General features: G+C 52.8%; 1 protein-coding gene across 2 annotated transcripts in view; it reads right to left on the bottom strand.

Moving 5' to 3' along the window:
- The window catches only part of EIPR1 (EARP complex and GARP complex interacting protein 1), a 79,631-nt gene that overhangs the window by 45,543 nt on the left and 10,362 nt on the right, over positions 1-23,726 (bottom strand). For both annotated transcript variants that reach the window (XM_039910254.1, XM_039910255.1), the window contains exon 2: positions 4,769-4,925. In XM_039910254.1, the coding sequence (XP_039766188.1) occupies positions 4,769-4,884 (116 nt within the window). In that variant the 5' untranslated portion in view covers positions 4,885-4,925. The remainder of the gene's footprint in view (positions 1-4,768; positions 4,926-23,726) is intronic.

Here is a 23,726-nt window from a genome sequence, read left to right as displayed (position 1 = left end):
GAGGAAGATAGAGGAGAGAAGGAGATGGCGGGAGAGAGAAGGAGAGAAGGAGAGGGAGAGAGAGGGGAAGAGGAGAGGGAGGGATGGAGAAAAAGAGAAAGGGAGAGAACAAGGGAGAGAAAAGGAGAGGGAGACGAGAAAAGAGAGAGATGGAGAGAGAGGGAGAATGATGGGGGGGGGGGAGGGGAAGAGAGAAAGAGAGAGGAAAAACAGTTGCCCTACGTATTTAAAATTCCCTTTAGATTCATAAAGAATAGCATTCTGACACGCAATTATCCAACATTTACCAACCCACAAAATATGTACTGAACATAACATCCTTTTCTACGCACTCGGCACAAATCATTACCGGCTCCGGAAAGGATCTGGACCTAAAAGTCTTCATTAGCGACCCAAAAGGTGCACCTTAGTATTGTTCATGAATCGAGCTTAGCGGAAATAGCTCGGGCTTGGAAGTCAGAGGTCATGGATTCTAATCCCGACTCCGCCACGTCAGCCATGTGACTTTGGGCCAGTCACTTCACTCCTCTGGGCCTCAGTGACCTCATCTGTAAAATGGGGATGAAGACCGTGAGCCCCACGTGGCACAACCTGATTACATCTACCCCCAGTGCTTAGAACAGTGCTTGGCACAGAGTAAGTGCTTAACCAATACCATTATTATTATTATTATGTGCAAAATGGGGATTCAATACCTGTTCAACCAAGCAATCAATTGCATTTATGGAGTACTGACTGTACGCACAATACTGTACCACACGCTGGGGCGAGCACCATATAATAATAAAACAGAGTGAGGAGACACATTCCCCCGCCCTTGCTTCTTAGACTGAAAGTTGGTTGTGGGCAAGGAATGTGTCTTATGCTGTTCTCTCCCAAGCGCTTAAAAACAGCATTCTGCACACAGAAAGCACTCAATAAATATGACTGACTGACTTAGACTGTGAATCTCGTGTGGGACCTGAAGATCTTGTATCTACAGTGCTTGGCACTTATTAAGCACTTAAATACCATTGTTTTGCTTTTACGAGATGTTCTTCCCCTTGACTCTATTTATTGCCATTGTTCTTGTCTGTCCGTCTCCCCGGATTAGACCGTGCGCCCGTCAAACGGCAGGGACCGTCTCTATCTGTTGCCGACTTGTTCATTCCAAGCGCTTAGTACAGTGCTCTGCACATAGTAAGCGCTCAATAAATACTATTGAATGAATGAATGAAAATACCACAATTATTATTATTATTAGAGTTCCCAGAACCCCAGGCAACTGCTGGTATCCATCGAATGCTTTTTGAGGACTGGGAACAACGGTTAGAGAGAGGCCAACCTCACTCTGCTGCCCGGATCATTTTTCAACAAAATTAATAGTAATGATAATCATTGCGGTATTTGTTACAGAGCTTAACTATGTGGCAGGCACTGTACTAAGCGCTGGGGTGGATGCCAGCAGAACGAGTTGGACACAGTCCGTCTCACGTGGGGCTCCCGGTCTCAATCCCCGAGGTAAAACCGAGGCCCGGAGCAGTGAGGCGACTTGCCCAAGGTCACAAGGCAGACGAGTGGCGGAGCCGGGATTAGAACCCACGACCTTCTGACTCCGAGGCCCGGACTCTATCCGCTACGCCACGCTGCTTCTCAAAAACGTTCAGGACATCTTTCCCCACTCCTCAAGAACCTCCAGTGGTTGCCCATCCACCTCCGCGTCCAACAGAAACTCCTCACCGTCGGCTTGAAAGCCGTCCGTCCTCTCGTCCCCTCCTTTCTCACCTCCCTTCTCTCCTCCTCCAGCCCAGCCCGCACACTCCGCTCCTCTAGTGCTCACCTTCTCACTGTGCCACGGTCTCGTCTATCTGGCCGCCGACCTCTTGCCCACCTCCTGCCTCTGGCCCGGAACGCCCTCCCTCCTCGTAGCCCGTCTCATAGCCCGTCATCGATAATATATCGATTAGACTGTGAGCTCGTCACTGGGGAGGGATTGTCTCTATCTGTTGCCGAATTGTACATTCCAAGCGCTCAGTACAGTGCTCTGATAAATTCAATAAATTCCACTGAATGAATCCCACAGTCAATGACTCTCCCCCGCTTCAAAGCCTTATTGAAGGCCCATCTCCTCCAAGAGGCCTTCCCTGACTGCGTCCTCCTTTCCTCTTCTCCCCCTCCCTTCTGCGTCGCCCTGACTCGCTCCCTTGATTCATCCCAGCCCCACACCACTTCTGTCCATATCTCTCATTTCTTTATTTCTGTTCACGTCCGTTTCCCCCTCCAGACTGTAAGCTCGTGGTCGTAGGGAATGTGTCTGCTTACTCTTCATTCATTCGATCGTATTTACTGAGTGCTTCCCAAGCGCTTAGAACGGCGTTCTGCACACAGAGGGTGCTCAATAAATACGACTGAATGAATGATTGAATTTTTCATGCTTCTCCTGGAGAAGAAATGGAGGGGAGACGGGGTTCGCTACACCCCACTGTGGGGTCCAGAGCTGCAAAGATGTTCCAGAGTGACAGTTCATGACATTCTTCAGGATGAATCTGTCATTATCTACTGAGCGCTTACTGTGTGCGGGGCGCTGTACCTCAGCGCTTGGGAGAGTACGACATTAACGGACACATTCCCTGCCCACGGTGTGCTGACAGTCTAGAAGGGGAGAGAGACATTAATAGAATTGAATAAATTACGGATATGGACATAAGTGCCGTGAGGCAGAGCGAAGCAGCGTGGCCTAGTGGATGGCGGTCGGGCCTGGGAGTCATAAGGACCTGGGTTCTAATCCCGGCTCCGCCACCTGTCTGCCGTCACCTCGGGTAAGTCGTTTCACTTCCTCTGGGCCTCGGTCCCCTCATCTGCAAAACGGGGATTAAGACCGCACGCCGTATGCGGGAGAGGAACCGTGCCCAACCCGATGACCTCGTATCCACCTCAGCCCTCAGTAGAGTGCCTGGCACATAGTAAGCGCTTAACAAATACCGTAAAAAAAAGGCTCCACGCAGGCGACTGAGTAATCGAACAGGTGGTGGACAGAGCTGCTTAGAAAATAAAAAAAAAATAAAATAAATGTTGGTATCTGTTAGGCGCTTACGGTGCCAAGCAGTAAGCGCTGGGGTGGATACAAGGTAATCAGGTCATCCCACATAGGGCACACAGTCTTCATCCCCATTTTACAGAGGAGGGAACTGAGGCACAGAGAATTGAAGTGACTTGCCCAAGGTCACACAGCTGACAAGTGGCGGAGCTGGGATTAGAACTCATGACCTCTGACTCCCAAGCCCGGGCTCTTTCCACTGAGCCACGCTGCTTCTCTAAGAGATTCTCTTAGAGAATCGAAAGAACTGATCAAGGTTTTGAAGATGCTGACTGGATGCTGTGGCCCTCGTGGTTTGAAGAGCCCCTACACCCTTGATCTTGGTGAAGGTTAAACGCCCTTCCCTCACTTCCTCTTCTCTTGGTGTACACCTCATATACCCAGAATGGCGCTGCGCTTTCGGACTAAATTCAGAGAGGGTAACTCCAGCATCATCGGACTACGGGTAAAACGGTGTGTGTTCTCAATAGCACCTCTCATGCGGATGCTGCTCACCAAACCATCCTCAATTACTGACCTGCTCTGAATGGTAATAATAATTACAATATTTGTTAAGCGCTTACTATGTGCGGAGCACTGTTCTAAGCGCCGGGGGAGATACAGGGTCATCAGGCTGTCCCACGTGAGGCTCACAGTTAATCCCCATTTTCCAGATGAGGTAACTGAGGCGCAGAGAAGTGAAGTGACTTAACCACAGTCACACAGCTGACAAGCTGCAGAGCCGGGATTGGAACCCATGACCTCTGACTCCTGAGCCCGGGCTCTTTCCACCGAGCCACGCTGCTTCCCATGAGAAGGGAGAATTAAATGTCCTAATGTTCCAAATCATTACAAACAACAGGGAAATCATATTCCATACCGAAGACTGAGGGTTAAAATTCCGTGGAACACTGACTTTTGGTGAAAGGGGAAAAGCCCAAACAGGAGACTGGCTAAAATAATAATTGCGGTATTTGTTTAGCATTTACTACGTACGAGGCACTCTACTACGCGCTGGGGTAGGTACAGAATAATCAGGTTGGACACTCCCTGTCCCATATGGAGCTCACAGCCTTAATCCCCATTTTAGGGAATAGGCATCTGAGGCACGGAGAAGTCAAGTGACTCGCTCGAGGTGACCCAGCCGACAAGCGGCGGAGCCGGGATCGGAACCCGGGTCCTCTGACTCCCGGGCCCGTACTCTTTCCACTAGGTCACCCTGCTTCCCGACGGTTCCCCTCAAGAAGCGGGAAGGCAAACCCTACTTTTTCAGAGAAGCAGCGTGGCTCTGTGGAAGGAGCCCTGGCTTGGGAATCAGAGGTCATGGGTTCGAATCCCGCCTCCGCCGCCTGCCAGCTGGGTGACTTTGGGCAAGTCACTTCACTTCTCTGGGCCTCGGTGATCTCAGCTGTAAAATAGGGATTAAAACTGGGAGCCCCACGTGGGACAACCGGATCACCTTGTCTCCCTCCAGCACTTAGAACAGTGCTCTGCACGTACTAAGAGCTTAACAAATACCACCGTGATTATTATTATTGTTTTTCAGCTGTCAAATATCTGGGAACACTCCCGCCCCCCTCCCCGCCAATCAATCTCAACCACAGCAGAAGAGGGAAGCGAGACAAAGTAAGTAAGGTGGCTTCCACAGAGCCCGGGTCCCCGGTTTGGGTGTTTTTTTTTTTTTCCGAGAGAATAAAATATGCAGAAGCCTACCAGGCCATGTTGCCGTGGGCTGTGTTGTCAAGGTGACAGAGTAGCTTCAGGGTTTGAGCGTTGCTTGATGAATCATCCGGGGATTCGTGACTGCCTAATTCCAATTCCTTAGGCATCCTCCACACGGCCGCGCAGGACACGACTTTACTGTCGGAAACTAGGCAACAGAGGAAAACGTCACCGGATTAGGGTCCGCGGGACAAGGTGTGGACGGAGGTCGTCGACGTTCGCCCGAACCCGGCGGCGAGGCACGGCCGCTTTTGGAAACGCAGGAAATTTAATCGTCGGCCACATTCTCTGAACGCGCGACGCCGATCGGGGCACGGGACTCACCAGATGAAAACGGAGTTGGCGCAAAATTGAATATCCCGCCCCCCGGCCGCCCCGTTTCCCTAGACGGTTCGTTAAATTAAGAGAACTGGCGATGCCGGGGGGCAGGCGGGAGGGATGAAAATACAGTTACAAAAGTACTAATTTTATTTTATGATTTCGCTGGGTCATCCCAAACTGCCGTTCTTCCAAATAAATCTCCTTGATTTACATCTGCGGATTTAAAAACATTCCGACTGACTTCTGGGAGGAAGTTGCGGAGCGATATCGTTGGGCTAAATCAAAAATTTTAATGCCCCGACGATATATGTGTTAACAACTCTCGGTGGGTGAATTTGCTTCATAAACACAAATAATCAGCATGACACGTCGACCGTCATCCAAGAGTAGGTAGAACAAGGGAACTCTGCAAGCACGAAAACCTTAAATGGAGTCAGCGACCGAGGGGGAACAAGAAGGAGACTAGGCTCCAGACACGGAGTTGGAACGAAACTGAGCTGCAAGGTCTTCTGAGTCTTTCCTCTGACCTCCTGTGCATTCAAAGTAGCCGGAAAACACTCTGCTCCATCGCGCATTTCCACACAAATGAGCTCAAAAGAAGTTGGAGAAGGGACAGTGTCTCCGCAGCTCTCCCGCTTGCTTTGGGACACTCGGGCGGCTCCTCTCCTCAGTCCATCAATAGCTTGTGAGCTCCTCTTGGGCAGGAATGTGTCTGGTGTTACAATGTACTCTCCCAAATGCTTAGTACAGAACCCTGAAACCACGTTTTCTAAGATTTCGGAGAGAGCTTTCCTCGTGGGAGCAGGGGTGGTCAGGGGGTGGTTCTGCGGCCACGATCCTTTCACACCAATCGATCCAACCTGCCCAGGCGTAGCGGTGATCGCCCTGCCTCCCAAACCGCCGTCCTTGCTGCAATAATGGTATTTATTGAACGCTTACTACTCGTTCATTCGATCGTATTTTTGAGCACTTACTCTGAGCAGAGCACTGAACTAGGACAGGACATCACATCAGGAGCGGTAGGCACGTTTCCGGCCCACGAAGAGCTTCCAGCCCAGAAGGCGCAAAAAATCCGACCCGATGCTCCTGAAGCTTCCCGTCGGTGACCTGTTCTGTTGTGAGGACGGGCTGACCGGATCCTGGCTTCTCGACCGCTTCTCCCCTCCTTCCTCACCACGCTCGTCTCCCACAACAGCCCAGCTCACACACTTTGCTCCTCTAATGCCAAACCTACTCTCTGGACAGTGCTTGCCACATAGTAAGCACTTAAATAGCACACGTTGCTATTATTACGATTAATCACCTCATCTATCTCGCCCACAACCCCTCTCTGGTCAGGAGCTCCCTCCCCCTTCATATTTGACAGACCATCACTCATTCATTCATTCATTCAATAGTATTTATTGGGCGCTTACTATGTGCACTGTACTAAGCGCTTGGAATGTACAAATCGGTAACGCACAGAGACAGTCCCTGCCCTCTGACGGGCTTACGGTTTAATCGGGGGAGACGGACAGACAAGAACAGTAGCAATATTTAGAATCAAGGCAATATATAGAATCACTCTCCCTTCCCTCACAGCCTCATTAAAAGCACACCTACTCCAAGAGGCCCTCCCTGACTAATCCTTCATTTCCCAACCACCTTGTTCGCCCTCCCATCGGGTCACCTACGCACTTGGTCTGGACCCTCTAAGCAGTCTGATACCCCACCGCCAGTTCCAAAACACTTAGTTGCTTCCCCCATCTGTAATTTATTTTAATGACTGTCTCCGCGACTGGATTGCAAACTGTGTGATTTCCTGAATACCAAATATACTAGGAAGAGTAGTCTGTGAACAGTTGGGGAAACACTTGCTAAAATAATGAAAAATTAAAAAATCTATCCTGAAAAAAAGTTGTAATGTGGCAATGAAGATTGTGTATTCCAGCTACCAAATGAGAATTATTACAGGCAAAACATGATTACTGTATTAAATTTATTCTTCTGGAGTGTAATCACTGTCCTATGTATACTGAGTTTCATTTATATATTTTTTCACGACTGTATATATATATATATATATACACACACACATATACACACATATATACATATATATATACACATATATATACACACACATACACATACACACACACACACACACACACACACACACAAAGGACTGGGGCGATAGGGATTTTGGTGGAAGGATTTGGAATATATCCCTTTATTTTCTATCGAAGTAATATTTCACAAATGCCAATTGCAGACATAATGAGCCCTCTTGATACTGTATCTGTTGGCGTTAGAAAGCAACTACAGACTTCACAATCCAGCACAACGTTTTAAATACGGTGAGGCTTTATTTAGGTTTAAGGAAATTAAGTAGACTCAAAATGTCGCCCGACAGCAGAGGCCACCCAATGAAAAATGACTGCTTCCAGACGTAACCTGGGGAGGATTTTACTCCACGCAAAGATGTAAACTCGGTGTGGGCAGCAGGGAATGTGTCTACTAATTCTGTTGTATTATGCTCTCCCAAGAGCTTAGTAGGGATCGGAGGTTTCTCTGGGGAATAGGACCGATTTGCGGGGAGGAGTTGTGTGGGAGGGAAGGCAAGGAGGAGGGGGGGGGTCAGATAAAGGGATTTCAGAGTTGGAGAGGGTTAGAGATTGTACAGTAAGTAGAAAGGTTGAGGGAGCAAGGGCCCGAGAGTCAGAAGGTCATGGTTTCTAATCCCAGCTCCTCCACTTGCCCACTGTATGACCTTGGGCAAGTCACTTAACTTCTCTGAACCTCAGTTCCCTCACCTGTAAAACGGGGATTGAGACTGTGAACCTAGGTGGGACAGGGACTGTGCCCAACCCAATTATCTTCTATTTACACCAGCGCTTAGAACAGTGCCTGAAACTCGGGAAATGCTTAACAAAATCATAATGACTATTGTTATTATCAAGGGTGTGTCCAGGTTGGGGAGTGGGAGAGGTGCGGTGAAGCAGGGGGTTGAAGAGCGTGAGACGGCGGGCAGCGGAAGGGTCGTCAGGAACTTCTAGGTGGATGATGAAGTCCCCAAGGATCAATGTAGGGATGGAGAAAGAGACAAGGAACCTAAGGAAGGGATGGAGATGGTTCAGAAAGTTGGAGGTGGGGCCTGGACCCTGATCAGTATCCAGAGTGGGCGGTAGGGGTGGACGATATGGGCTTCAAAGGCAGGGAAAGAGAGGGATGGGGGAGGTGGAATGGTGTGAAAGCGGCACCGGGGCGCGAAAAGGAAGCCGACACCGCCTCCTTTCCCAGTGAGTCTGGGGGAGGGAGAGAAGAGGCCCCTTCTGGAGTGAGCAGTGGGGGAGACCCCGTCATCGGGGGAGAGCCAGGTTTCAGTGATGGTGAGGAGGAGGAGGGACCGGGACGGGAACAGGTCAAGGATGAAGGGAAGCTTCCTCAAGATGGAGCGGGAGATTCCCCAGGCCACACTTGGCTGAAGCTGGGGAGAGGAGGGAAGGGGGGGGGGTCCTGGGGGAGGGGTTGGATGGGAGTGAGCCGACGGGGGCCGGTGTGGGAGGAGGGGGATGAGGGGAGGCGCCGGGACAGGAGGACAGGGATGGGGAGGGAACGGGTTGGATGGAGGGGGAGGATGCTGGGAAGGGGCGACGGGGATGGGCTGATTGGAGGGTGGGATTAGAGGGGTCACGGTGAGGTTAGGGATGATTAAAGGTCGAGGGTGAGGTGGCGGAGTGACAAGCGGCCAAGTCAGGGTTAGAACCCGGGTCCTTCTGACTCCCAGCCCCCGAGCTCTATCCATTAGGCCGGGCTGCGTCTCGAGGTTTCCGAGGCGTGGGAAGGTTCTCCTTGGGATCAGTAGCGAGCCATTTCATTTTAGAATGACAGGGTTTAAAATGCCCAGCTTTTGTAAGTACCAAATAGCTGAAAAACGGCGCTTTTAGACTCGAAACTACCCAAGGGTCCGTCCCGGTGCCAAGGCGCACAGTGAAAACTGAAGGGGAAAGCCCGCGAATGACGAAAGAATTAGTCAGAAGAAATTAAAGCAACAGAAATCCCAGAAACACCAGACTCGACTTGGCATCCAACGGCTTAGGGGCCGCTGACCCAGCTTCGCCTCTCGCGGCTCCTCACGTCTCGGACCTGTCATTCTCCCAGCCGCTCTCGCTGCCTTCATTCATTCACTCGTTCATTCGATCACGTTTATTGAGCTCTTCCTGTGTGCGGAGCACCTTACTGAGCGCTTGGGAGAGGACATTACAGTAAACACATACATTCCCTGCCCGCAATGAGCTTACTGTCTAGAAGCAGGGAGATGGACATTGATTGAAATGAATTAATGCCAGAGATGGAGATAAGTGCCATGGGGCTAAATAAAGGGAGCAAGTCGGGAAGACGCAGAAGGAATGGGGAAAGGGGAAAGGGGAGGCTGAGTCAGGGAAGGCCTCCTGGAGGAGATGAACCTTCAATAAGGCTTTGGAGGTGGGGAGAGTCATTGTCTGCGGGATTTGAGGAGGGAGGGGGTTCCAGACCAGAGGCAGAACGTGGACCAGGGGTCGGCGGCGAGACTGGCGAGATCGAGGCACAGGGAGAAGGTTATCATCTGTAATTCCTTCATATTAACGTCCGTCTCCGCCCCCCCGGACTATAAGCTCTTTTTGGTCAGGGAATGTGCTTATTGTTATATCGTAGTCTCCCGAGTACTGAGTATAGTGCTCTGCCCGCAATAAGCGCTCAATAAATACGACCAAATGACTGAACAAAACCCTGGGTGCCCTCGGTGCGGTTTGCCAGCCCCCGACCCTCTGCGGGAATCCAAACGATCGATCGACCCGTGGTATTTACTGAGCGCTAATGCGTGCAGAGCACTGAACGGACTGCTTGGGAGAGGACAAGACAACAGAGTGACGGGAATGTTCCCTAGCGTTTCCGTGCAGTCCCGAATCTCTGGGCTCCAGATACCGTCTCGTACGGCTGCAGTTGGCAGATTTACCCCTCCACCCGCCAACAGGCAGGTCCATCCCAACTAAGAGTCCATAAGCTCTCACCTTCCGCCGGTGACATTCGGCTACAAGTCAACTCGCTCTAGCCTCTTTGTTTCCAATACAGTGGAAGACCCGGACGCTGCCTCAGTTTGACCAAAACAAAGAGCCGTATTTGCTGTGTGTATATGGTCTTGGAGTCTAGAGATAGATGATGGCTAGCTAGATAGCTGCACAGCTAGAGGACAGATAAAAACACAGCTAAAAAGAGAGCTAGAGAGCTATAGATAGCTAGATTCATTCAACTGCATTTATTTAGAGCTTACTGTGCGCACTGTATTAAGCACTCGGGAGAGTACAATATAACAACAGACACGTCCTCTACCCACAACGGGCTTACAGCCTAGAGAGGGAGGCAGACGTTAATATAAATAAATGACAGATATGGACATAAGTGCTGTGGGGTTGGGAGGCGGGGGATGAATAAAGGGAGCGAGTCAGGGTGACGCAGAAGGGAGCGGGAGGAGAAGAGGAAAGGACGGTTTATGAGGGAGGGCCTCTCGGAGACGTCCTTTCGATAAGGCTTTGAAGGCGGGGAGAGGGATTCCCCGTCGGCTACGAGGAGGGAGGGCGTTCCAGGCCAGAGGCAGGACGTGGGAGAGGGGTCGGCGGAGAGACGGACGAGACGGAGGTACAGTGAGAGGGCTGGCATCAGAGGAGCGAAATGCGCGGGCTGGGTTGGAGTGGGAGAGTAGCGAGGGGAGAGGGCAGTTTCTACGGAGTGATGGGGACGGAAGCCAGCTTGGAGGGGGTCGAGGGGAGAATCGGAGGAGAGGAGCTTGAGATGTAGACGACTGGCCCGGGGAATCTGGAGAGGATCGGTAGGAGGGAGATGGGGCGATAACTGGAGGGAGCCGTGGGGGTCAAGGGAAGGTTTTTTAGGCCGGGGAGACGTGGACGTGTTTGAGAGCAGTGGGGAAGAGGCCACTGACGAGCGAACAGTTGAAGATGGATTCTCCAACCCCGCACAGGCTCAAAGCCACCGGCGGAGTGTACTACCTCTCCCTTTCAGTTCGGCCACCTGTAAAACGGGAAGAATACATCCCAACCTCTTCCACCTCGGCACAGGTGAGAGAAGACCGGCCACGTCTTCCAAAGCACTCGGGCGGGCGGCGCCGCCTGAAGGCTAATTATTGAGTGCTGAAAAAAAGAAGGGAAAAAGTTCTTCCAATTACGAAACCAGACCCTTCGTCTAATCCCTGAAAGCACAGCTGCCGAGCAGACTCCGGTTGCCAGGCAACGAGACCACGTTCCCGCTCCTTTCCGTTCCCCTACCAGTTGGCTTCCGAGGTGTCCGTGTTTTTGCCCTGCCGGCGGGGGGGTTAGACGGGGCCGACCACTTGACTTTAGCCTCAACGAGTGTCTCCTCGAAGACAAGGTTGAGCTCGCTGTGGGGAGCCAACGTGTCCACCCACTCTGTTACACTGGACTCTCCCAATAGCTCAGTACAACGCTCTGCACGCGGCAAGTGCTCAATAAATAAATTGATGGGCCCACGTCCCGCATCTGGCCTGGAACGTCCTCCCCCCTCAAATCCCACAGACAATGACTCTCCCCACCTCTAAAGCCTTACTGAAGGTCCACCAAACTCCTTCCTCTTAAAATTCAGGGCTGACTTCGTGACACTGAAATGGCACGTCACCTTTACTGTATGTGTTTCCGCTCTTATTTAATACACACACACAGGCACACAATTGTACCACTTGAAAAAACCATCTACGTGTTGCCGTTTTCCTAACGGAATGACCTAGCACCCAAAATTCACAACTGAATGGTTTACTGGGGAAGGAAAAAAAAAAATAGAAGAATGGAAGAGAAAAAAAAAAACCTCAAAAAACAACACTCTGTAGCATCGTGGCGGTTTGCATCTGGCACTTCAGCTGCAAAATGGGAAGGACTGTGGGTGAACGGCGAACTCGGCCATCAAGACGCAGCGATGGAATCGCGTGTCTGTGTCTTCTCACGAGGCGGTTTGAGCTTTCCATCATTTGCCTGAACGGCGCCCTAAAAGCAGCCCCCTGGCATCAAAAAAGCTTCACCATCGGCAGAGGGGATCGGGTGGAAGGCGTCGGATCGGATGCCCCTACTTCCCACTAAGATGACGGTTTGCAAATGCCGACTCCCCTAACGAGCGAGCTTTCCAGGACCCCTCTGTTGGCACGAGAGAGGTCGCATTTAGAGATCAATTGGTCCCCAGGTTTTTCCACGGTGAATATCCCTTCTGACGGTGGAGTGGCTAAATGCGGCCATCTAATTGGCCTCTTTCTGCCTGTCACCTGCCTGCCTGTCATCGAATCAATCAATCGATAGTATTTTTGAAGCACGGGCTATGTGCAGATCACTGCACTAGGCACTGGAGAGACTACAGATGAGCTGAGAAACACAAAGGTCGCAGAATAAATTACCTCCACGAGGAAAAAGAGGATGGAAAGAGGGATAGGTACAAACACTTACGTGCCCCGGCACCCAATTCAGTGCTTGGCACCCAGTGAGCACTGCCTAGTGGCTACAGCCCGGGCCTGGGAGGCAGAAGGACCTGGGTTCTAATCCCAGCTCTGCCACGCGTCTGCTGTGTGACCTTGGGCAAGTCACTTCACCGTGCCTTAGTAGCCTCATCTTTACAAGGGGGATTGAGACCGTGAGCCCCGCGTGGGGCAGGGACTGCGTCCGGCCCAATTATCTTCTTTCGACCCCCAGCGCTCAGAACAGGTCCCGGCACGTAGTAAGAGCTTAACCAATATCACAATCAATTAGCAAATACTGCTTATTATAAGCTCTTTGTAGTCAAGGAGCGGGTCTTCCAACTCTGTTGTACTGCACTTTCCCAAGCGCTTAGTACAGCGCTCTGCCCAAAGGAAGTGCTCAATGAATATCACTGATGACGATTTAAGTGAATAATAATACTTCATTCACCCAGTCGTATTTACCGAGCGCTTACTGTGTACAGAGCACTGTATTAAGTGCTCGGAAAGTACGATTCGGCAACATGTAGAGGCGATCCCTGTCCACAACGGGATCACGGTACAGAAGGGGGAGACGGACAACAGAACAACTGCCTAGAGAGTACAATTCAGTAATAATTACGGTATTTGTTGACTACGTACTATGTACCAGACACTGTAATAAGTGCTGGGCTGGATACAAGCAAGCAGGGACACGATCCCTGCTCCACACGGGGCTCACAGGCTTAATCCCCATTTTACATATGAGGTCACTGAGGCACAGAGAAGCGAAGCGACTTGCCCAAGGTCCCGCAGCAGACGGGGGGCAGAGCCGGCATTAGAACCCACGACCTTCTGATTCCCAGGCTCGTGCTCTACCCACTAGGCCTCGTTGTTTCTCACACTACTAAGTCCCTTCTGTCTGTCACAACGATGATGACGACGGTATGTGTTAGGCGTTCACTATGTGCCAGGCCCTGTTCTAAGAGCTGGGGGAGATGCGAGGTGATCAGGCTGTCCTATGTGGGGCTCGCACTCTTAATCCCCATTTTACAGATGAGGTCACTGAGGCCCAGAGAAGTGAAGTGACTTGCCCAAAGTCCCACAGCCATCTTGTGGAGCTGGGGCTCCCAACTCCTTGCTCCGGTGCACTGCAGGCAGTCAGCACTCAATCAATCACTCGGTGGAGCGTTTACTACGTGTTCAACGCTGTTCTAAGCACAGGGGTGGGTACGAGTCGATCGGGTCGGACGGAGTGTCCCCCACGGGGCTTGCGGTCTCAAGCGGGAGGGAGAACAGGGGTTGAATCCCCGCTTGAAATTGCGGAAACTGAGGCACAGAGTCGTTAAGGGACTCGCCAAAGTCACACAGCAAGCGGTCGGGCGAGCCACTGGCCCGAGTAGAGGGGAGGAGTAGAAGCCGGGTCCTCCGACTCCCGGGCCCGGGCTGCTTTTCGCCGATTGCCTGGGGCTTCCCTGCGGACCCCGGCCGGCGTTTCTGGCAGGCTTATCTCAGTGGGATTCTCGTTTCTTCAGGGAAAACGTTTTTTTTTTCCCCCCCGAACCGGCCTCTGGGCTACAGAGGAGGTCCTCCTGTCACTTTCCCGCTATCAGATTCCCCACGTTTGGTGGCTGTACTGGAATGAAAATCAATTCAATTACCACTCATTAAAGGCCTCCGGGGTGTCGGGCACCACCCTGGGTGGTATGAAGCGTCCGAACGGAACCGTGCCCTAAATTCCCGGCCCGCCCCATTAAGCCCCTCGCAACATCTGACAACGGGATCTCGATTTCTCTACGGGACGACGGGTTCTGAGAAGGAGCCTGCCTCCTGCCGCACCGAGGAATTCCAAGGAATCGGAGACACTTGATAATCGAAGGCGTGAAATGCTAAATTGGTTTCAATCCGTTTCCTCTGGATCTGGGATTGCGCCACGCAGGAAAACGGGCGGAGACCACCCGTCCCTATTTATCGCGCAGGGATCCTGACGGCCGCGCGAATCGACGCAGGCGGGGAACGTGTCGGTCTATTGTCATATTGTATTCCCTCGAGCGCTCGGTGCGTCATCCCCGTTTTACAGATGAGGTAACTGAGGTCACTGCCCGAGGTCACAGCGGCGTTTATTGCCCGTGGACCACCCTATCTACCCCTGGTTTCACTGACACTGCTCTCTCACTCATTCAGTCCTACTTATCGAGCACCTGGGGTGTGCCAAGCAGCGTACTGAGCGCGGGAGAGTACGCTATAACACCAGACGGACACATCCCCGCCCGCAACGAGCTCACGGCCTGGAGGGGGAGACGGACACTGATGCACGTAGATAAACAGATCAGTTAATAATCCGTCACAGATCCGTCCATATGTGCCGTGAGGATGGGAGGGGAGATGAATGAAGGAGCCGAGTCAGGGCGGCGCGGTAGGGAGGGGGAGGAGAGGAGGGGCTCAATCAGGGGAGGCTCCTTGGAGGAGATGGGCCACCTGGCCCTCCTCTTACCTCTCAGGCTTCTCCTCCATCTCTTTCACGGATTCCCCCTCTGCCTCTCACTCATTCGTATCTATTGAGCGCTTACTATGTGCAGAGCACTGCACTAAGCGCTTGGAATGGACAATCGGGCAACAGATAGAGACCGTCCCTGCCCGACGACGGGCTCAGTCTAAAAGGGGGAGACAGACCGCGAAACAAAACAGGTAGGCGGGCATCACGAACCCACGCCCTCTGACTCCCAGGCCCGTGCCCTTTCCACCGAGCTCCGCTGCTTCCCCATCCCTTCTATAGATTACTCCGCATTTTCCCTGACCGCCTTCCTCCTCCCGCTCCACTCCCCCCGGCCGGCCGTCTCCTCTTCCTCCTTCAGGATTCTGGCGTGTCCCTCCCGGATTTCCGGGGAGGAGCGGGGTTAGGATGAGGGAAGAGGGGGTCGCGTTTGAAAACGACGCCGCGGAATGACGACTCGGCGTGGCTCGGCGGAAAGAGCGCGGGCTTGGGAGTCGGAGGTCATGAGTTCGAATCCCAGCTCTGCCACTCGTCAGCTGTGTGACTGTGGGCAGGTCACTTCACTTCTCTGTGCCTCAGTGACCTCAACTGTAAAATGGGGATGAAGACTGTGAGCCCCACGTGGGCCATCCTGATTCCCGTGTCTACCCCGGCGCTCAGAACGGTGCTCGGCACATTGTAAGCGCTTAACAAATACCAACATTATTATCGTTATCATCAAGGCGGCCAAGTGACTGGCGGACGGAAAGTTTATGGTCGTCGGAGCGCCTGGACGGCCAGGTGACCTGTGTGGGATTATCATCGTCATCATTATTATTATTTTGACCTTCGAGCTGCTCTGTTCTTCACGCCGCTTGGCCCCGTGCGGCGGCGGCGCGCTCTTATTTCGTGAAGCGGGATAAATTAGAGGCTTGTGCCGAAGTCTCAGATTATATCCTTTATCCTTCTCTAATTAGATTGAGGTTTTGCCCTCTGGCGGCTTCCGGACACGACTGCATCGCATCACTCTAACGCAGGATCCCCCCCCCCCCCCCCAACGGCTCCTACTTACTGAGCGCTTACCGTCTGCAGAGCTCTGTACTAAGCGCTTGGGAGAGTACAGCGTAACGCTGAACGGACACGTCCCCGGTCCACGAGGAGCTAACGGTCCAGAGGGTGGGCACCGTAATAATAATCATCATCATGAAGAAGAAGAAGGATATTTGTTAATAATAATGATGGCGTCTGCTCTTTCATTCATTAGTATTTATTGAGCGCTTACTATGCGCGGAGCACTGTACTAAGCGCTTGGAATGGACAAATCGGTAACAGATAGAGACGGTCCCTGCCCTCTGACGGGCTTACGGTCTGATCGGGGGAGGGGGACGGACGAGAACGATGGCAGTAAATAGAATCAAGCGCTTGTGAAGTGCTTACTATGTGCAGAGCACTGTGCTAAGCGCCGGGGAGGATACGAGGCTCACAGTTAGGCGCTTGCTATGCGCCAAGCACACTGGGGAGGCGGCGCGGCTTAGCGGAGAGAGGCCGGGCTTGGGAGTCGGAGGTCGTGGGTTCCAATCCCGCCTCCTCCGCTTGGCCGCCGTGTGACTTCGGGCAAGTCGCTTCACTTCTCCGGACCTCAGTCGCCTCATCTGGAAAATGGGGACGGAGACCGCGGGCCCAACTTGGGACACAGGGACCGTGTCCAACCCGATCTGCTTCTATCCACCCCGGTGCTTAGTACAGTGCTTGGCACAGAGTAAGTGCTTAACCGATACTATAATAATAATCATCTTATTCTCATCTCCCCCCGTGCTTAGTACGGTGCCTACCACATGGTAAACGCTTAAGAAATATTTTTTAAAATATCGATCTAATGCATTCTTATAAATGAAGACCATCGAATACTTTTGGTTTCCGATTTGCTTTTACGCCACGGTTCCCGAGTTGCTCAGATTCAAAGACATTTAGGTAATGCAGTCTACTCCCTGAAAGGGAATAGTTTCCTCAGGAAAAAAAAAACATCCTAATTAAAGAGGGAGCGCTGACAAATGTTAGAGCTGTTACATTCTGCAAAATCAGGGTTTTTTGCCTCTCTCTTCGAGGGTTTTCCTGGGCCGCCGGTTCAGTCCAAGCACCACATATATCCCTCAAAGCACCGGGCCAAGGACGGTCTGGTTTATATTTACTTTTATGAGTCCAATAAAGTTAACGAGCTGCCCCAGACCAGGGGTGGCCTAAACCAGAGAGTCTTTATTGATTTATTGCCTGCTTCCCCCAGGTCTCGGTAGGAAGATTCTTTCTCCCCACCACAATAACCCTCTGACACCTAGCAGATGTTCTAGTTCCAGCCCTCGGGTACAACCGGGGTGGCTCAGTGGAAAGAAGCCGGGCTCGGGAGTCAGGGGTGACGGGTTCGAATCCCGGCTCCGTCGCTTATCACCTGTCACTTTGGGCACGTCGCTTCACTCCTCTGGACCTCATCTGCCCCCTCTGTAAAATGGGGATGAAGACCGTGCGCCCCACGGGGGACAACCTGATGATCCTGTATCTACCCCAGTGCTTAGAACAGAGCCTGGCACCTAGTAAGCGCTTAACAAGTACCATCATCGTCATTACAGAGCAAGGGTCTGGGAGCCAGAGGGACCCGGGTTCTAATCCCGGCTCCGCCGCCTGCCTGCTGTGTGACCTTGGGTGAGTCACTTCACTTCTCCGGGCCTCAGTTCCCTCATCTGTAAAATGGGGATGAAGACGGTGAGCTCCACGCGGGATAGGGACTGTGTCCAATCTGATTATCCTGTACCTACCCCGGTGCCTAGAACAGTGCCTGGAGCATAGTAAGCACTTCATATATTCCAGAAGAGAGAGAAAGAGAGAGAGACAGACAAAGCCGTGGTCTGGGAGCCTGGAGATCTGTTGCCTTCTTCAGCTCTTCACCACAGGCTGCATCCTCCCCGTCACCTTGCGTTCTTCATTCACTTGTATTTACTGAGCCCGCGATTAGACCGTGCGCCCGTCGAACGGCAGGGACCGTCTCTATCTGTTGCCCCCTTGTTCATTCCAAGCGCTTAGTAGAGTGCTCTGCACATAGTAAGCGCTCAATAAATGCTGCTGAATGAATGTGCGCTTTGCACTGTATTAAGCGCTGAGCACTGTACTCCGGAAGGCCAAATGCCCCGACTTAGATGAGCACGTTCTGGACACGTGATCAGGAGGACTCATTCCCTGGAGAAGACGCGAATGCTAGGAAGAGTCCGGGGAAAACGTGGAAGAGGCCGACCGGGAGCTGGAGGGATAGGGACCGTACGGCGATAGCGGAAGAACCGTTAGAAACCCCCTTCTCCTGGAAATACTGTCCGACCTCGGCTTCACCGACACCGTCCACTCCTGGTTCTCCTCCTACCTCTCTGGCCGTTCATTCCCCGTCTCCTCCGCGGTTTCCTCCTCTGCCTCCCACCCCCAACACCTTTCTTTTTCACATTTAGGAGATGAGGTGAAATGGAGATCAGATTATCTTCCGTTCCTCTATTCTTGTTCTGTGCCTGGCACACAGTAAGTGTTTAACAAATACCACAATTATCGTTATCATTATTATCGACGATGTCTGCTATATAGGCCGGGGTTCTGTTTTTTAATCGCTTCCCTTTTCCCACATCTGTTGCGCGGACTGCGTTTGTACTTTGTCTCTAAAAATGTACCTCTATTTTTATTTAATAGCAATAAAAATAATAATGGTATTTTTAAGCGCTTACTATGTGCCAAGCACTGTTCTAAGTACGGGGGGAGCTATTACCCTATTTATGTTGTTAATGAGGTGTCCGTCCCCTTGACTATTTATCGTGATTTATGTTGTCTTGTTTTTGCCCGTCCGTCTCCCTCGATTAGACTGTGAGTCCGTCGCTGGGCGGGGACGGTCTCTGTTGCCGAATTGTACGTTCCAAGCGCTCAGTACAGTGCTCTGCACAGAGTAGGCGCTCAACAGATACTACTGAATGAAAGAACTGGGCGTCCCTCGAGGATCCCTTCTCAATCCCACTCTGGTCTCCATCTCCGCCCACTCCCATTTGCTCCCATGGCTTCAACTACCACAGCGTGGCTTAGTGGAAAGAGCCTGGGCTTGGGAGTCAGAGGTCATGAGTTCGAATCCCAGCCCCGCCCCTTGTCAGCTGCGTGACCGTGGGCGAGTCGCTTCTCTGGGCCTCAGTTCCCTCATCTGTAAAATGGGGATTAACTGTGAGCCTCAGGTGGGACAACCTGACGACTCTGTATCTTCCCCCAGCGCTTAGAACAGTGCTCGGCACATGGTAAGCGCTTAACAAACACCAACATTATTATTATTATTATTACGTGGGTGCTTCTCAAATCCACATCCCCAGCCCGGTCTCCCATTTCGTCCTGACGTCAAGACTTCTCTACTCGGATGTCCCGCTGTCCCCTCAGAATTAAAATGTCCAAAAGAGAGCTCCTTGTCTTCCCACCCAAATCCTGTCCTCCGCTTGACTTTCCCTTCACGGTAGACGGCAGCACCGTCCTTCCCGTCTCAGGAGCCCCGTGGCCTCGGTTTTATCTTTGACTCCTTTCTCTCGTCCGACCCGCGGGTTCGGCCCGTCGCTAAATCCTGCAGGTTCAACCTTCACAACGTGGCTCCCATCTGCTCTTTCCTCTCCATCCAAATTGCTACTATGTTAATTCGAGCACTTATCCTATCCCGCCTCGATTATTTTATCGGTCTCCTTTCTGGCCTCCCCGCCTCCTGTCTCTCCCCACACCAATCGATCGTATTTAATGAGCTCTTACCGTGTTCAGGTCATCGAGTCGGTAGACCCAACCCCCGTCCGCACCGAGCTCACGGTATCGACTGCCCACGTCGTTTCTCTCCTAAAACGTTCAGTCCGCGTTTCCCCGCTCCTCGAGAAGTCCAGTTGTTGCCCACCCGCCTCCGCCCCAAACCACGATTCCTCACCCTTGGCTTGGAAGCTCTCGATCAGCTCGCCGCTCCTAATCCCCCTCACTTCTCTCTTACTACAAGCCAGCCCGCACGCCACGAGAAGCAGCGTGGCCCAGTGGCAAGAGCCCGGGCTCGGAAGCGGGAGGACGCGGGTTCTAATCCCGGCCCCCCCACTGCCCGCCTTGGGCAAGTCACTTCACTTTCCTGTGCCTCGGCTACCCACCTCATCTATAGAGTGGGGATTGAGACCGCGAGCCCCATGCGAGACGGGGGCTGCGTCCAAGCCGATTTGCGCGGCTCCAGCCCAGCTCTCAGTACGGTGCCCGGCACATGGTAAGCGCTTAACGGATACCGCGATCGTTATTACCAGGATGGCACTGAATACTGGAGAAGCAGCGGAGAAGCAGTGTAGACGGAACGTGGGCCTCGGCGGCAGAAGGACCTGGACTCTAGTCCCAGCTCCACCACCCGTCTGCCGTGTGACTGAGTCACCCATTTCACGTCTCCGTGCCTCCGTAACCTCACCCATCGAATGGGGATTAAGACTGTGCGCCTATAGGAGGCTGTATCCAACCTGATTTGCCTGTATCCACCCCAGCGCTTAATACAGTTCCTGGCACACAGTAAGCGCTTAAAACCAAGCGCCCGGCACATAGTTAAAAGCACACCGTACACCGAACATCCCGGGTGGGGGTGAACGGTCGGGAGGAGACTGAAGTTCGGCGGTTAGCATCACCAATCGTTCGACAGCATCGACTGATCGATCCCGGCCCGATTCGCCCTTCTGACCGGACGGTTCGTTCAGGCGACGCGTAACCCTGCAGGCGTTGCGAATTTCACTTTTTTACGGTGCTGAAAGAGTCTAAATTCACCCTCCATAGAACTGAACTGTGCTCACCGACTGCTGCATAGCAACCGTTGCCAATTTCGAGATGTATTTTCGTCTCCATACACTGACCTCATACACTTTTCCCCCGCTTTCGTGTTTCGGGGTTGCGATCGCCCCGTCGCCTCTTCTGAGCACCTCACAATATAAGACCGTCTTCTTTTCCTTATCGAAGTGTCAATCAATTAGAGTTCTTACTCTCTTTCTTCTTTCCGTGCCCATGTGAGAGATTTAAGGCTGAACTCGATAATCCTCCGGAATCGCACGGACCAGACGGAAGTTCTGCAACGAAACCTCGACGTAAAGGACCAGTCTGGCTATTTTTGGGGCGAGGGGCGGAGGAAAACTCTTTCTGTGCAGCGCTGGTGAAAGTTAGGCTGGGTGATTTCGGCGCGCTGACGTAGCAGAGCCCAGCTCAGTCTCCTTCTGGCCTGATCCACTAATAATAATAATAATAGCGACGGCCTCTGTTAAGCGCTTACTATGTGCCACGCGCTGTTCTAAGCGCTGGGGGGATACGAGGTGATCAGGGTGTTCCATGTGGGACTCACCGTCTTCATCCCCATTTTACAGATGGGGAACTGAGGCCCAGAGAAGTGAAGTGACTTGCCCGGAGTCGCACAGCTGACAAGTGGCGGAGCCGGGATCAGAACCCACGACCTCTGACTCCCAAGCCCGGGATCCTTCCACTGAGCCACGCCGCTTCTCAACCAGTAAGTCAATCGGTCGACCGATGGGATCTAGTGATCACTTACTATGTGCGGAGAGCACTGTGCTAAGCGACTGGGAGAGTACGACAGAGTTAGCAAGTTTTGAGCGTGTGGCCTGGTGGAAAGAACATGGACCTGGGAGTCAGAGGATCTGGGGTTCCAATCCCGGCTCTGCCATTCACCTGCTGGCTGACCTCGGCCGAGTCACTTCACTTCTCGGTGCCTCGGTTCCCTCGTCCGTCAAATGGGGACGAAGACCGTGAGCCCCACGTGGGACGACCCGATTCCCCTGTGTCCACCCCAGCGCTTAGAACGGTGCTCTGCACAGAGTAAGCGCTTAACAAATACCAACTTCTCTGGGCCTCGGTTCCCCATCTGTAAAGCGGGGATTAAGACCGAGAGCCCCACATAAGTCACTTGGGAGAAGCAGCGCGGCTCAGTGGAAAGAGCCCGGGCTTGGGAGTCAGAGGTCACGGGTTCGAATCCCGGCTCTGCCACTTGTCCGCTGTGTGACCGTGGGCGAGTCACTTCACTTCTCTGGGCCTCAGTGACCTCATCTGAAAATGGGGATTAAAACTGTGAGCCCCACGTGGGACAACCTGATTCCCCTGAATCTCCCCCAGCGCTTAGAACAGTGCTCTGCACATAGTAAGCGCTTAACGAATACCAACACTGTTAGTATTATTATTATTATTATTACTTCACGTCTCCCTCGTCTGCAAAATGGGGATTCAGAACCTGGTCTCCCTCCTCCTCAGATTACGAGCCCCACGTGGTGGGATCAGTCGATCAATCCCTCAGCTTTACTGAGCGCTTACTGTGTGCAGGGCACCGGACTGCCTTCAACGAGCTTCCGGTCTAGAGGGGGAGACGGACCTTGACACAGATAAACACGTCACGGACATATACGTAAGCGCCGTGGGGCCGGTGGGTGGTAATGAAATAAAAGGAGCTAGTCAGGGACCAGATGATCTCCTATCCACCGCGGCGATCGGTACAGTCCCTGGCTCACACTAAGTGCTTAATCATCATCAGTATCATCATCATTCAGGTTACCGGCCTAGACGTAATGAGCCCCATCCCGCGACGGATGAACGCATTTATGTTTGAGGTCTCCCGAGATCCACCCCCCCCCCAACCTTTTCCACCCCCCCAACCAGAGCCTTGGGGTCCAGGGAGGGTTTAGGCTTCCCAAGCGCAACCTCCACTTTGCTGACGGGCAGCGGGAGAATCAACGCTCGGCCTGCTCCGAAGCGTCCGGAAAAATGTGAGTAAGGGGCTGGGGTAAGAGGTCGATAATCGTGTCGGTATTTGTCAAGCGCCCGCTACGTGCCGAGCACCGCTCTAAGCGCCGGGGGGGAGATACGGGGTCATCGGGTCGTCCCCCGGGAGGCTCACGGTTAATGCCCATTTTCCAGATGAGGTGACCGAGGCCCGGAGAAGCGAAGTGACTCGCCCACGGTCACACAGCCGACAAGCGGCAGAGCCGGGATTCGAACCCGTGACCTCTGACTCCCAAGCCCCGGCTCTTAAAGATAAATAAATAAAAATAAATGTTGGTATCTGTTAAGCGCTTACTCTGTGCAGAGCACCGTTCTAAGCGCCGGGGTGGACACGGGGGGATCGGGTCGTCCCACGGGGGGCTCACGGTCTTCGTCCCCATTTGACAGATGAGGGGACCGAGGCCCGGAGAAGCTAAGTGACTCGCCCACGGTCACACAGCCGACAAGTGGCAGAGCCGGGATTCGAACCCATGACCGCGGACTCCCAAGCCCGGGCTCTTTCCACCGAGCCACGCTGCTTCCCTAAGCCCTTGATCTCCCTTCCTCGCAACTTGGCCGTGTCCCCCTTATTCACTCTGAGGCTCACCCCGGCCCCTCGACAGTTGTGGAAATAGTCACGCTCGCTACTCTTTCTTCCCCCATCCCCGAACTACTTTAGCGTCTGTAGAACGTAAGCTCCCCGTGGGGAAGCACTGGGCTTCCCGACTCTGCGGCGCTCTACTTTCCCAAGAGGTTGGCCGGCACGGCTCTGGGCAGAGACCACGTGACCCATCAATCCCATCGACTGACCGACCGAGAAACGGAGGAGAAGAGAACGGAGGCGGGGACTGGAGCGAACCCACAAGATGCCGCTCTTTCCT

Source organism: Ornithorhynchus anatinus, chromosome X1 (assembly GCF_004115215.2).
Source record: "Ornithorhynchus anatinus isolate Pmale09 chromosome X1, mOrnAna1.pri.v4, whole genome shotgun sequence".
NCBI lineage: Eukaryota > Metazoa > Chordata > Mammalia > Monotremata > Ornithorhynchidae > Ornithorhynchus > Ornithorhynchus anatinus.
Note: the sequence above shows the minus strand (reverse complement) of the source record. Positions and strands in the feature narration are given on the sequence as shown.